At 35.5% G+C, this 15,494-nt stretch overlaps 1 protein-coding gene across 1 annotated transcript in view; it reads left to right on the plus strand.

Annotated features, from left to right (window-relative positions):
* TPR (translocated promoter region, nuclear basket protein) overlaps positions 1-15,494 on the plus strand; it is a 59,583-nt gene that overhangs the window by 43,480 nt on the left and 609 nt on the right. The window contains exons 41-51 of the mRNA XM_070473937.1: positions 257-454; positions 1,229-1,360; positions 1,554-1,644; positions 3,125-3,309; positions 4,431-4,499; positions 4,612-4,706; positions 8,238-8,344; positions 9,787-9,882; positions 10,007-10,163; positions 12,693-12,811; positions 15,129-15,224. Coding sequence (XP_070330038.1) covers positions 257-454; positions 1,229-1,360; positions 1,554-1,644; positions 3,125-3,309; positions 4,431-4,499; positions 4,612-4,706; positions 8,238-8,344; positions 9,787-9,882; positions 10,007-10,163; positions 12,693-12,811; positions 15,129-15,224 — 1,345 coding nt within the window. The remainder of the gene's footprint in view (positions 1-256; positions 455-1,228; positions 1,361-1,553; positions 1,645-3,124; positions 3,310-4,430; positions 4,500-4,611; positions 4,707-8,237; positions 8,345-9,786; positions 9,883-10,006; positions 10,164-12,692; positions 12,812-15,128; positions 15,225-15,494) is intronic.

Genomic DNA, 15,494 nt, shown 5'->3' on the forward strand with positions numbered 1-15,494 from the left:
TGTGTGTGTGTGTGGTCTGTCTTTTTTATTGGAGTATTACTGAGTGGGATTTAGAATAGTTTTTCTATAAGAAGACAGTAAAGAAACCCAAAACATTTGTTTTGAATTAATTCTGCTTTTGAAAACCACATTTTTAAAAATAAAATTCTCATAGCCCTTTAGTATTCTTTAGCCTTTACTTATATCTACAGTATGTCACTGATAGTTTTAAGTATAATTGACTATTATTTATTCATTTATTTTTTTACTTTTAAAGGGAGTCACCCAGGGAGATTATACGCCAATGGAAGACAGTGAAGAAACCTCTCAATCTCTACAAATAGAGCTTGGACCTCTTCAGTCAGATCAGCAAACAGCTTCATCCCAAGATGGTCAGGGCAAAGGAGATGATGTTATTGTAATTGACAGTGATGATGAAGAGGAGGAGGAGGATGAAAATGATGGGGAACATGAGGTGAATTTGATTTGAAATCATTTATTGTTTTAAACTGAAATTCTGATTCCCTATCACTTTAAGTAGATTATTTTGCTTTTCTTTTATCCTAATTAGTTCTGAACTTAACATTTGCTGGCGAAATTTGCATGGAGCAAGTGATGGAAAATCTCATTTTTTTTTTAATAATTACTAAGTCCTTAGGATTTGTTAGATTAATTACTGTTAAATCTCACTGATAAGTGACTGTAGAGTTAATTGTAAGTACCATGGTTTCTGAAAATAAAAGGATTATTTTTCATTTTGTGGAACCTTCATAGTTCTTTTCAAAAGAAAGTGAAGTATGAAAATAATTATTTTCTAAATGAAACTTCACATTTTGTTTTGGTTGTTAGTTCAGTATTGACACCTCCTTTTTTGATTCTTTTATTAATCAAACTAGGTATTTAAAAGCTCATAGTATAATTTCACCATTTTCTCATTCAATGCCACATTTTAAATTTAGAATCAGAGTGGACCACTTGACATTCATTTGACACCTAGAAGTTTTTATCTTTGAATTGATCTCATACGGACAGTTAGAATTCAGAGTTGACCATTAACAATACTAATTCAAGTAAGCATCACCGTTTTGATTCTTGATGTGACTGAAGTCTGAATTCCATATCTTTCAGGACAGCTCCTGTATCCTAATCAATGAGGTGTCCCTTAAATTTCTAATCATGGTATCAAGATAATGTAGAACATGTGTACCATATCCTGTATCTTTTATTTATACTTGGGATTTTTTACAAGGATTATGAAGAAGATGAAGACGATGATGAGGATGATGAAGATGACACAGGGATGGGAGATGAGGGTGAAGATAGTAATGAAGGCACTGGTAGTGCAGATGGCAATGACGGATATGAAGCTGATGATGCTGAGGTAACTGGCTAGAACTTGGACATCATTTTCTTCAGGAACTTGCTTGGTATTTTCCAAGAGTATGAAAAGGTTGTATTCCCAGAACACTGCAACTTTTCACATCTTTGGGTTTTTTGTTTCTGCTGTCATTTGGTAAATTATTGAAGGTAATCACTTGGTTTATTTGCATTTAGCATTCATATTTTGTTTTCAGGGTGGTGACGGGACTGATCCAGGTACAGAAACAGAAGAAAGTATGGGTGGAGGTGAAAGTAATCAGAGAGCAGCTGATTCTCAAAACAGTGGTGAGATTTTATTTAGTTTTTCTTTTGTTATTTTTGTCTCTTTATAACTGAATGCTTTTAATATTTTACTTAATATTTTAACCTAACATTTTCTAAACTAAGATTACACTTAATTATCACGTAGGTAATAAAACTTAGTAAACTGGCAAGGAAAAGATTGGCTCTTATTGTTGCTTTGTCACTATTATTCTCATAAAATCTACTGTGTTTATATCTAAAATGTAGTCATTATACTATTTTTTTCTACCTCATTGGAATACAGTGAGAGTCAGACATTTTAAATCTATAAAGTATTATAAATGCCATGTGTTGCTTCTGGTCTTAAGTGTAAAACTTAATCAAGGACTTCTAATAACAATAATAGCAGTTCACAACCAGGAGAGGTCAGTCTAATCAAGCTGCATGTTTCAAGATTAGTGGGTATCAGTTTTAAAATACTGTCCAGTTTTCTGATGTATAAGAGACTTTTTCATGAATAGAGCGTGCCTTTTGCTAATTCTTGAAAAGATGAGTCCTGGCAATCAGCTAAAATGTTGTAGGCAGTAAAGAATTATAGAATGCGTAGAAAATAATTTCTTTTAGAATCATTTTTAAATGTTTTTTGAAGACTCTGTGACCATCTGGTTTTGATATTCTGGTTTTAACAGATAATACTGAGCCAAAATCAGTAGTAATATAATAAAAACCTTATATATGTAGACCAGTGGGAAAACAGAATATCTGACTTTTTGTGTAGGCCTATGTATAAAAATGCAAATTGTGTTCTCATTTGAATTAAGGAAAGGAAAGGCAGGCTGTCTTTTCAACTTTTAAATTTTTTAAGAGAATGAATATTGAACTATATAATGAAGAATAGTGTTGCTTTTTAAGGGAGGTAAGGAGCTAAGGAGATTAAGTGTAATAATTTACATCTTTAAAGCATTTTATGGATTTAATAAATACCTTTTTTGTGTCACATATATCACTGAAAGCTAAGTCTTGTGAGCATGCGTGTTCATAGCCTTTTTTCCTCAATACAAAATGTAACAGATGCTCATTGAATACTTTTTGGGGAAATTCTTACAATAAAGCTTATCAGGTGTTAAGTACCAGTGAAGAATCTGAAAAGCAGACACAAAGTGATAGAACCAGGATAAGTGTTAAAAGCTATTAAGTGTTAAAATGTTTATCTTGTGTTAAGCTAAATGCTTTATGTCCATCATTTGAAATCTTCAGAAAAATATTTCTTGTGGGTTACATGGATGTAAATGTTTCTTGTGGGTTTCATGAACCAACCAAAGAAATAGAAGGAACTTTCTTAAGGCTGTACAGCTGTTAATTGCATACCTGTTATCTCTGGTTCTGCCACACCTCACTACTTTTTTTATGAAAATATTAGTTAGGTGAACATTCATAGTAGTAAGATTTATAGTTCTAGCAATTGTCCAAGTTACCTTATTGTAAACTTAATAGTTCAGAATAAACTTCTCTTTTCCTATAGGTGAAGGAAATACTGGTACAGCAGAGTCCTCTTTTTCCCAGGAGATATCTAGAGAACAGCAGCCATCATCAGCATCTGAAAGACAGACCCCCCGAGCACCTCAGTCACCAAGACGCCCACCACACCCGCTTCCCCCAAGACTGACCATTCATGCTCCACCTCAGGAGCTGGGGCCACCAGTTCAGGTATGAAAAGTACTAGTCATTCTGAACATTTTACTTTGAAAAATGTTGGCTTTTTCTCCCTTTCTTTCCATTAGCTATTACTTTGTTTTTCCCCAGGAATTAAGTGCACTTTTTAATGTTTTGGTACATTTTCATAAGATTTTTGAGCTGAAACTAATCTCAGTTATTTTCCCTGAAATATGGCAGACATGAACTTTGGAAAAGCAAGGCTTGCTAAAGTCGTGTATAAGTTGAAGTGATTATATTCAGAGAAAATAAGGATCTGCTGTTTCTACAGGTTAAAAAAGAAATTTTTCTTGAATTTCGATTAAAATCTATTTCAGCAGCTGACCCATTTGTTTTGAAGGTTTCTTTCTCCAAGACGCATGAGTTCTTTTTAAAAGAAATCTTTTTTCTTATTTTTTGGAATCACACATATTAATACCCACTTTTCAAGTTCATGATAATGTGCAGAACCCTTTACATGAGACACTGTAGTAGGATTGGACATCTCTATCAGAAGCTCTTGAAGAAACAGCTGGAAAAGTAGAAAGGATCTATTAATCATGTAGCTTGAGTCTTACTTTGTAGTATACTAAACACTGTCAAGGGTAGATTTTACTGAAATACCACTTGTGAAGATAAATTTTCTCATTTTCTGAAAATATAAAGTCTTAGAGGATTGTTTATGGATCCTGCAAAATATACCATCTCTATCAATTTTTAATTGTCTAAATTGGGAAGCAGTTTACAAGTAGTCAGTACCACTGTTGGAACTTTAAAAGATAATTAAGCTTCAATATCCAAACACTTAAATCAAGGAGATAGAAACTAACTTAGTTATCAGTAAATAACATAGGATCAGAGTTTGGTTTTACATAGTGATTAATATTATCTACTGGTTAATAAAATATTTGTTGGTTAGTATTATAGTCTGTGTAATTAAAAACATCACTGTTTACAAAATAGACTTCTTTAATACTAGTAACAAGATTAGTAGCAGTTTAAGAAAAGTTCCAGTGATTATATTAATCTGCTAACATTTCAGTTATTTTATTACCAGCCTGATAAGCTGTATCTGTTAGCATTTGGTGTTTCATTCATTGCCTAATTCCTTAAATGAAATTCCTTTCTTGACACAGAGAATTCAGATGACTCGAAGGCAATCTGTAGGACGTGGGCTTCAGTTGACTCCAGGAATAGGTGGCATGGTAAGTGCCTGCCTCTCATGTAAAAGCGATTCATTTGTTCAGCAGTTATTTGTCTCGTCCATACAGATGCTTCTGTCATGTCTGTTAAGTACTTGATTTCTGTCTTTTTTAGCAGCAGCATTTTTTTGATGATGAAGATAGAACAGTTCCAAGTACCCCAACTCTCGTGGTGCCACATCGTACTGATGGGTTTGCTGAAGCAATTCAGTAAGTTAATGAGATAGAACCATACTTTGTAACGAATCAAACTCTTTCCCTCTTAACTTGATTACATTTGATGGATACATTATTTGTTAAGTTCTATGCTGGGTACTAAGCATTTGAGAGTAGAAGGGTTAAGGATATAGTGTTTGAGAAAAATCACATCAAGATGAATGAAATACAGTTGCTTCCATCAGGAATTTAAAATTTAAAGGCAGTATAATGGTGGTTAGAAGCATGGGCTTTAGTTAGAATGCCTGGCTTTGAAACCTAGCTGTACTGCTTACTTGCTATATCAAGTTATGTGTATTCTCTGTACCTAAGTGTCTTCATTTTATTAGTGAGAACAACACAATATTTCTTACCTCATAGATTGTAAAAATTAAAGGAATTTATGTTATCATATTTATATAATATCACCTACACATAGTAAATACTTTATATCATATGTTGGTGAAAGTGTTAATTACAGTCATCATAATGGATAATACTGTTGTGTAAGCTAAGCTTATGCACAACTAATGATAATCTTAACACTCTAGAATAGAGGAATGAGCAAGAAGCTTTGTTTATAAAAATGAAGGAGTGATTTATACCAACACATAGGGGAAAAGAATGAGAGAGGACTTAATGGGGACAGCATTAAATTGAGTCTTGAAAAAAAATTCCTGAAGCTTACTGAGCATTCCCATGAATCAGTATTTTATTCTTGATAACTGTGAGACTGATCACACCATCATGGTTATCGGGTCTTTAAGATCTTTTGTATAGTCCTTCTGTGTATTCTTCTGTGATCACTCACCTAGAGCCAGACATCCAGGATGAGAAGTCAAGTGGGCCTTAGGAAGCATCACTACAAACAAAGCTAGTGGAGGTGACGGAATTCCAGTAGAGCTATTTCAGATCCTAAAAGATGACGCTGTGAAAGTGCTGCATTCAGTATGCCAGCAAACTTGGAAAACTCAGCAGTCACCACAGGACTGGAAAAGTACAGTTTTCATTCCAGTCCCAAAGAAAGGTAATGCCAAAGAATGCTCAAACTACCGCACAATTGCACTCATCTCACATGCTTGCAAAGTAATGCTCAGAATTCTCCAAACCAGGCTTCAACAGTATGTGAACCGAGAACTTCCAGATGTTCAAGCTGGATTTAGGAAAGACAGGAACCAGAGATCAAATTGCCAACATCCATTGGATCATAGAAAAAGCAAGAGAGTTCCAGAAGAACATCTATTTCTGCTTTACTGACTATGCCAAAGCCTTTGACTGTGTGAATGACAACAAGCTATAGAAAATTCTTAAAGAGATGGGAATACCAGACCACCTGACCTTCCTCCTGAGAAATCTATATCCTGGTCAAGAAGCAACAGTTAAAAAAAAAGAAGAAGAAGAAGCACCAGTTAGACTAGACATGGAACAGCAGACTGGTTCCAAATTGGGAAAGGAGTATGTCTAGGCTGTATATCGTCACCCTGCTTATTTAACTTATATGCAGAGTACATCATGAGAAACGCTGGGCTGGAAGAAGCACAAGCTGGAATCAAGATTGCTGGAAGAAATATCAATAACTTCAGATATGCAGATGACACCACCTTCATGGCAGAAAGTGAAGAAGAACTAAAGAGTCTCTTGATGAAGATGAAGAGGAGAGTATGAAAGCTGACTTAAAACTCAACATTTCAGAAAACTAAGATCATGGCATCTGGTCCCATTACTTCATGGCAAATATATGGCGAAACAATGGAAACCTTGACAGAGTTTATTTTTGGGGCTCCAGAATCACTGCAGATGGTGACCACAGCCATGAAATTAAAAGAATGCTTGCTCTTTGGAAGAAAAGCTATGACAGCATATTAAAAAGCAGAGACATTACTTTGCCAGCAAAGGTTCGTCTAGTCAGAGCTATGGTTTTTCCAGTAGTCATGTATGGATGTGAGAGTTGGACGGTAAAAAACAGCTGAGCGCTGAAGAATTGATGTTTCTGAACTGTGGTGTTGGAAAAGATTCTTGAGAGTCCCTTGGACAGCAAGATCAAACCAGTCAATCCTAAAGGAATCAGTCCTGAATGTTCATTGAAATACTTTGGTATTGAAGTATAGTCCAGTACTACCAATATTCCAATACTTTGGCCACCTGATGTGAAGAACTGACTCACTGGAAAAGACCCTGATGCCGGGAAGGATTGAAGGCAGGAGGAGAAGGTGATGACAGAGGATGAGATGTTTGAGTGGCATCACAGACTCAATGAACATGAGTTTGAGCAAGCTGCCAGAGTTGGTAGTGGACAGGGAAGCCTGGCGTGCTGCAGTCCGTGGCATCTCAAAGAGTCAGACACGACTGAGTGACTGAACTGAACTGTGAGAATAGATACTGTTATTTCATTTGCTGATAAGGAAACACAGAGATGTTAACACATTGACTAGATTTCAGACAGCTAGGAAGTGGCAGTTTTTTATTTCAAACCAGTCTGGCTCTGGAACCTATTTTTAGTTCTTGTACTATACACTCCTAAAGGATAAGAAGGCTTTTCACGTGAAAGTGTGTATGTTTAATTGTGGCTGAAATATCTGTTGCATGATATGTACTTGAAGAATAGAAAAAAAACATGTTTCTACAGAAATGGGAGCTGATTAATTTTCTAAGGTATATGATAATATATGGCCATCAGAACAGATTTTAAACTTGCTCCGTTAACTGCAACTCACCTCAGGTAACAGTTTTACAAGCCAATTGATCAGCATCAGCCCCACCTTTCTGAAAGTCAGCCAGTCAGAAACACTCATCTAAAAAACTGCTCAGTGCCAGCCAATCAACAGCATTCTCACATAGCAGTGGAGGAATTTAAGTTCCTTTTAGTAGTAGGAGACAGATTTAAAATCTTACCTGATAGAGACTGTCCTTAACTAAAGCAGTGATGGAAATGGGAAATAGATTCAAGAGTACAATTCATAAACCAGGGTATAATCCATAAACATCAATAGCTGGCTAGCCAGGGGAGGTTAGGGTAAGGAGTGGGCAAAGATTGAGATAATGCTATTATATATCCTGGATTATGAGCAGAAAGTGAATGGTAGTGTTACTAGGGCAGGGAGAAAACAAATTTCTAGCCAACTAATAATTAAATGTTTTCTAGACCAACATTGAAAACTGAGACAAAACTTTTTTCATGATTATATTCGTTTTTTTTGTTATATCTCATGTTCAGTTTATGTTGCTTTTTATGTATCTACATAGAGATTTCTAGCAGATTTGAGAAATACGAGGCATAGGTCAGGAGAGCTGGAAGCTATTTATGTGTAAATCATGTTTATATAAATCCCATAATATCAATCACATGATTTATATTATTGCTAAGTTCTTGACAACTGATATTTTGAAAATATTTTCATATATAAGAGTTTCTTTATCAACTTTATCTTCAAACTGTTTTCCTACTTTGTTTTTGTTTATTCTTCCTTCTTCCTGTTTTCTTTCCATTATTGCAGTTTAAGCAAGGTAACTTTAAAGGTCATCTTAAATTAATTTTTGTCTATTTAGTTCCCCACAGGTTGCTGGTGTTCCTAGATTCCGGTTTGGGCCACCTGAAGATATGCCACAAACAAGTTCTAGTCACTCTGATCTTGGCCAGCTTGCTTCTCAAGGAGGTAAATAGCTACATAAAAGCTTAGCTCTCCTGGATTTGCATGTCTTTGATAATAAACTGTTCTGACATGATTTTTTTTTTAAGTGAGCGAGTATTAATTTAAAAATATATATCTGAATAATTCTTATCCTAATTTATGGATTTAGTACTTATTAAGCACTGCCTTAGATATAAGTGTTCCCAACAAAAATTTTCACTTCTTTGGGCATAATGACTAACTTTTACACTTGTATCTCTTTTGGCTCCTAGTATAGTATCAGGAATATTTGTTGTGCCCATAAATATACATGGGTACTACCATCCATTTTAAAGTTGTTGGAAGGAGTGCAGCATATTTTTTTAGTTTGATGTTTAACATTCCAGTTAAGTTTATAAAACTAGTTAGATATTCTCCATTAACATTAAAAATAAAAAATGTTAAAAATATGTGGAATAAAATGACATCTAAATTAAGTAATAGCAGTTGGTTACTTGGACATGAATTATGCTATTTCTGGAATTAATTACCTTTTAATCATTGGTTGGCGTTCATAGAACACACTGGGAAGCTTCTGGGAAGCTGTTACGGTATTTTGTAAGTGAATAGGGAATGCATACTGGTCTAATAATAAGCCCAGAACAGAAGAATAATCTGCAGCCCTTATGTAAGTCATGAAATTCATCTTAGTCCCTGGGTGGTTTAGGATGTTAGGTCTAATACTGTTTCCCTCTACCAATATGAAATTGTGAGTTGACTTCAGAGAAATTCAAAGTTTTGATGTGGCTTTATTATAGTACTTCTAAGACTTGGAAGTCAGATTTAAGCTTAGATTGGAATGCTACCACTTTACTAGTAACTTTGGGAAAATTAATTAACTTCTTTGAAATTCAATTTCTTTAGCAAAAAAGGAGACTAATAATAAACTTGCAGTTTTGGTGAAGAGTAAATTCAAACATGGTACCTAATTCATAGTTGGCTACTCAATAAAGTTAGCTTTTATGAAACTATGAGAGCACTTCAGCTGGTCTTTATTAGGGTACTTAAATTAGTGTTGTTTCCATGGTGACTCATTGATTAAAGAATCCATCTGCCAATAAAGGAGATGCAGGTTTGATCCTTGGGTTGGGAAGATCCCCTGAAGAAGGAAATGGCAACCCACTCTAGTATTCTTGTCTGGGAAATCCTATGGTCAGAGGAGTCTGGTGGGCTGCAGTCCATGGGATTGCAGAGAGTCAAACACAACTGAGCAACTAAAAAAACAACAAATTATTGTTAACTTTAAGGTTACATTTAAATTGTATTTACATTTTTTAGGGATTGACTTTTGCTTAATGGGCTAATTGTGGGCTTCAACAGAGTTGAACTAATCAGTGTCTGCACTGATTAGTTTTCTTTCTTTTGGATATCTAGGATGTGGACAGTATTTTGTCCTTTCAATCATTAATGTTCAAAATTGTCTTTAGGTTTGGGAATGTATGAAACACCCCTTTTCCTAGCACATGAAGAGGAGTCGGGTGGCCGAAGTGTTCCTACTACTCCTCTACAAGTAGCAGCCCCAGGTAGGTATAAAAAGGCAGATCAATAGATTATGTTTTATTGGTGAAATGGAAACCTGTGATTAAAAATTTAAGGAAACCACAAAGCTAAAGTTTTCATTGCTGTTGTGGTCTTTTCATTTTCAAGTGACCGTATTTACTGAGAGCACCACCTCCGATGCCTCAGAGCATGCTTCTCAGTCTGTTCCAATGGTGACAACATCCACTGGTACTTTATCCACAACAAATGAAACAGCAGCAGGTGATGATGGAGATGAAGTATTTGTGGAGGCAGAATCTGAAGGGTAAATGTTTACCTTGTAATTTTTGCATGCTTATACTTGTCAGGCTTTTAGATTTTTTTGTTCTTTCCTTAAGGCAGAAAGAAACAGTCTCTTGAGCTATATTTTCAGTGGCATCCTTTTACAAAAATAAACCGAGCCATATATTTTGAAAAACCAATTTTTGCACAAAATATTATATTTTAAGACTTAGACATTATTATTACAGAAGACAGATAACTTTTAAAATGGTTATATCCTTGAAAATTGCATATGATGCATTCTAGGACAAAGTATTCTCTAAAATCACTGGTCCTCTTCTTTTAATGTAGCTGCTTGAACTTTTCCCCAAGAAAGAAGTCTTTCTGCGAAAATTAGGAAATGTTAGGAAATGACTCACTTTTCCATTTAGTAGTGGGCTCTCAAACAAACCTCACCTATTTTTTTATTTATGTGCATTTAGAACTTGGTCTGAAACACTGACTTCTTAAAAATTAGAAATCTTCAAGACCTGACTTAACACATCAGTTATAAATAAAGTTTAAAAAGAAGTATTTCACAACAAATCATTCGGATTTTTTTTAAACTAAAGGAGGTGGAACAATTTAATAGAAAGAACTCACTGGACAGTGCTTTGGAGAAGTTTAACTTTCAAAGTGGAACCTGATTCTTTATAAAATAAAAATGTTAGACTTCGTAGTTAAAAGCATAGCTAGAAGTAGAACCTAGATTCCTAGGTAGTGCTCAGGTTTTGTTTTATTTAGCAACATTTTGTTAGTGTAATTAAGAGGCCAACTCTAGTAGATATATAAGAAAAAATGAAGTCTACTATTAGGCCTCTAACTCCGTGCTACTGAATTTGAGAAAGTTACAGACCCTGCTGAAAATACTAGCTGCCTTTAATTCCATGCCATGTATGCAAGTCACTTCATGTGTGTCATTTTTAATCCACACAGTATTACAAAGTTTTGCTCCCATTTGACAGATAAGAAAGCTCAGGCTCTGAACATGTTAAAATAACTTGCTTAGACTGTACTTCTCTAGTTTTCAACTATAGCAGAGTCATAAGAGGTATCTTTCAGGTTCAGTTCAGTTCAGTTGCTCAGTCTTGTCTACTTCTTTGTGACCCCATGGACTACAGCACGCCAGGCTTCCCTGTCCATCACCAACTCCCGGAGCTTGCTCAAATTCATGTCCATTGAGTCAGTGATGCCATACAACCATCTTACCTTTTGTGGTCCCCTTCACCCTGCCTTCAGTCTTTCCCAGCATCAGGGTCTTTTCCAGTGAGTCATTCTGTGCATCAGATGGCCAAAGTATTGGATTTTGTTTCAGCATCAGTCCTTCCAATGAATATTCAGGACTGATTTCCTTTAGGATTGACTGATTTGATCTCCTAACTGTCCAGGGTACTCTGAAGAGTCTTCTCCAACACCACAGTTCAAAATTATCTATTCTTTAGTGCTCAGCTTTCTAACTCTCACATCCATACATGACTACTAGAAAAACCATGGCTTTGACTAGACAGACCTTTGTTGGCAAAGTAATGTCTCTGCTTTTTAATATGCTGTCTAGGTTAATCATAGCATTTCTTCCAAGGAGCAAGCGTCTTTTAATTTTATGGCCGTAGTCACCATCTGCAGTGATTTTGGAGCCCAAGAAAATAAAGTCTGTCACTGTTTCCCTTGTTTCCCCATCTATTTGCCATGAAGTGATGGGATTGGATGCCATGATCTTCCTTTTTTGAATGTTGAATTTTAAGACAACTTTTTCACTCTATCCTTTCACTTTCACTAGGAGGCTCTTTAGTTCTTCACTTGCAGCCATAAGGGTGGTGTCATCTGCATATCTGAGGTTATTGATATTTCTCCTGGCAGTCTTGATTCCAGCTTGTGCTTTGAATGATGTAATCTGCATATAAGTTAGATAAGTAGGGTGACAATGTACAGCCTTGATCTTTCAGGTACATTGTTATTAATAAGTGTACTGAAGTTTGCAGATGATAAAAACAGGAGCACATTTAAGTTATTCTTGTACTCTTAATCTTCCTCACTTGTTTTTTGATGTGCTTTCTCAAATGGGAGAGAGAAACGGACTTATAGCTTTGAGCTAGGAATTCATCTACCCTAGCCTCATCTGGGCTAGAGCCCATGGTGAAACAGTGGTATTTTATTAATAGTTAGAACTGTTGTGGATTATTTTAGTATCTGCTTTTGTTGAATGTTGTTTTGTGACTTATCAAAACCCAGATACTGTTATCTACTGTGAACATCTTTTGTTAAAAAGAAAAAAAGAACAGCAAAAAGGAGGAAAAATAAAATTGGAATATGTCCTAGCGAGAAAAGAAGTGAGAAAAAAGGAACTTGAGCTCTCTTTTCCCCTGCCTATTAAATATATGGTTACTATTGTTAGAGTCTGAAATTTTGAGTTGGAGGGGACCTCTGGGTTATTGAAATGATAGACTGTATAAAAAAAAAAAGTTTGGGAACAATTTAGGATACATGCTAGGATCAGTTTTATATTTTCTAATAAATTTTTGTTTTCCTTTCTTAGTATTAGTTCAGAAGCAGGCCTCGAAATTGATAGCCAGCAGGAAGAAGAGCCTGTTCAGGCTTCTGATGAGTCAGATCTTCCTTCCACCAGCCAGGACCCTCCTTCCAGTTCTTCTGTAGGTAAGTCCCTGCTCCAGACTACAGTACAGCTTTTACACATCAGTCTTGTTTGCAAAAGACACTGTTCTGTTAGTAACAATTGATAATTCTTTTTTCCTTGTCTTTTAAAATGCTTCATTTGAAAGGAAAATTTTACTTTATTAAAAAGAACTTTTAATTTGTATTAAAGGGAATTGGTTGTATCAAAGGTGCCATAGGGGCTGGAGGGATGGATTATTGCGAGGGATGCTAAAGAGTGGTCTCCAGGCTCTTGCCTATATTTAAACCAGAGCAATTCTTTTCTTTATTTCTTCTAATTGATAAGTTCTACATGAGATTTGGTATGTAGAGTTGAGGGTTGGGAGGCCTGTTGCTTAAAAAGAAATTGAAATTTACTGATGTAAATAGTTTCAAAGTTTGGTTTTTCACATTTTTGAAGTTAACTTTGAAAAGGGCCATGGATCTTTCTTGCAATGAAAATTATTTCTGCAGTTCTTTTTTTAAAATGGTTAATATTTATTGAGCACTTACTTTGTATCAGACAGTATTCTAAGCCCTTTACCTGTATTTGTTCATTTAATTCTCATACCACCCAACGTGGTAAGCACATATCTCCATTTCATAGAAATGGAAACTGAGTCACAAAAAGGTTGAATAATTTCCTTCAAAGTCACACAATAATGGGCAAGCCAGGAGGCAAACTCAAGAAGTTTGACTGGAGATGCCACTCTTAAATGGTACACTGAGATAGCTTATTTATCTCAGAGTTTTTAGCTAGGGAATTTCTTTTATTATTAAAGAAATATATCCTCAGTCACCCACTCTTAATTGTTTCATTTTAAATTGTTTATAGCAGTAATCTTCAAACTCTGTCATGGAACCTTCAGGTTTTATGGAAGACCTCAATTACTACTTTTTTCAGTCATGGCACTTGGCTATCTCAAGATCTCTTCTCCCTTTCTGCTGCTTTTCTGTGACACATTAACCCATTAGCTAATATGCCCAGATTTAGATTCTGTATCTGTCTTTTAACAGCTAGTAACTTTAAATCTCTGCTCACTTCATTGTGAAATATGGATATTCATAACTCATCTTGCAATCAGGATTAGAAATAATGTATGTAAATTATATAACTCAGTGCTTTGCACACAGGCTCAATTTGTAGCTGTCATAATTATTATCAATATGATAGCATTATGAATAATATAATAATTGAAGTTCTGTGCCCCCAGTCATATTCTGATGTCCCATGAGAATTATCTTTCCTCCACCGGTGGGCACGAGTTATATCTTACCAGAGCTTGCGTAAGAAAATATGGTTCTTATTCCCTTTTACAGTATAATATGAAATTAGGATATTAACACTAATCCTCCCCATCTGAGCAGTCATCCATGTGGTCAGCAAATATTTAAGTGCCTACCAAGTGCCAGGCAGTTTTACAGAAGCGTTACGAAAGAAAGTGATATTTAAGGAAAAACCTGAAGGTCAGGAAGCAAAGCTGTGCAACTCTTCAGGGGACCATGTTCCAGGACGAGAAAAAGAGTAGATGCAGAGTCCATAGGCAACAGTGTGGTATGTTCAGGGTCAGCAGAGAGGCCCGTGTGACTGAAGCGTAATCTGGACAGAGAGATAACGGCAGGAGATAAGGGGTGGGGGAGGATAGATCTTGTAGCCCATTGTCATTTCTTCAGCTTTCATGGATGCAGCAGGCTTTTGGAGGGCTTCAGACAGTGTGGTGACAGGATCTGATTGAACTTAGTATCAGTTTGGCTGCTGTGTAAAGAAGAGACTGAAAGTGAGTAATGGGCAGCAACAGAGAGAGTTTGGAGAATATTGCAGTAATTGAAGGTAAAGACAGGATAGTGGATGTTTTAGACAGGATAGTGGAGTCAAGATTGTGAGGAGTCAAATTCAGGATATAGATTAAAATTACAGGATTTGCTAATGATTGGATTGGGGGTGTCTGGAAAAGGGAGGAGTCAGATATGACTGGTGGTATATCGCAACGGACTGTTGTTTCCTGAAGGATGTTGCTAGTTTGTTTTCCCATTGTATTCCCCAGCTCCTTGCTCAGTGGATAGGAGCCAAGTAAATATTTATTATTAAATCATAACAGTTGGGTGAAATGAATGAAAAAGTCAAAAAACAAATTTTTTTTTAACTTTTTACCTTTTTGTTTGTTAAATGTCCCTTGTTAAAAAACAAACAATATTTAAATATAGAAAGCAGTGGGCACCTTTGCATTCTATCCATGCATTCACTTAGTATTAGTTTTTGTCATTTTAACTGCTTTCTTGTTTCTTAACTTGCTTTCCTGTATATTAATGCTTTTCTTAGATACTAGCAGTAGTCAGCCGAAGCCTTTCAGACGAGTAAGACTTCAGACAACATTGAGACAAGGTGTCCGTGGTCGCCAGTTTAACAGACAGAGAGGTAAATTTCTAATATGCTGATCACGTTGATAGGATGTGCAGTAATATTAAATGGAATGAGTTTTCTAATCCTTAAGCTTCCAGTGTGTATTTATTTGACATTTTTTGTTTGTTCTTTAAAATACTCCAGGGGCTGATTAAATAATTACACGTTGAGCTTGTGATGTTTACTAACCTATAAACTACTTGTAGACAGGTTTGTGTACCATAGGTTATGAATATGTGCTTATATTTTATTTTTACTCATTTCTTCCTTGAATTCAGGGTAAGA

This window comes from Odocoileus virginianus, chromosome 11 (genome assembly GCF_023699985.2).
Source record: "Odocoileus virginianus isolate 20LAN1187 ecotype Illinois chromosome 11, Ovbor_1.2, whole genome shotgun sequence".
Classification (NCBI taxonomy): domain Eukaryota; kingdom Metazoa; phylum Chordata; class Mammalia; order Artiodactyla; family Cervidae; genus Odocoileus; species Odocoileus virginianus.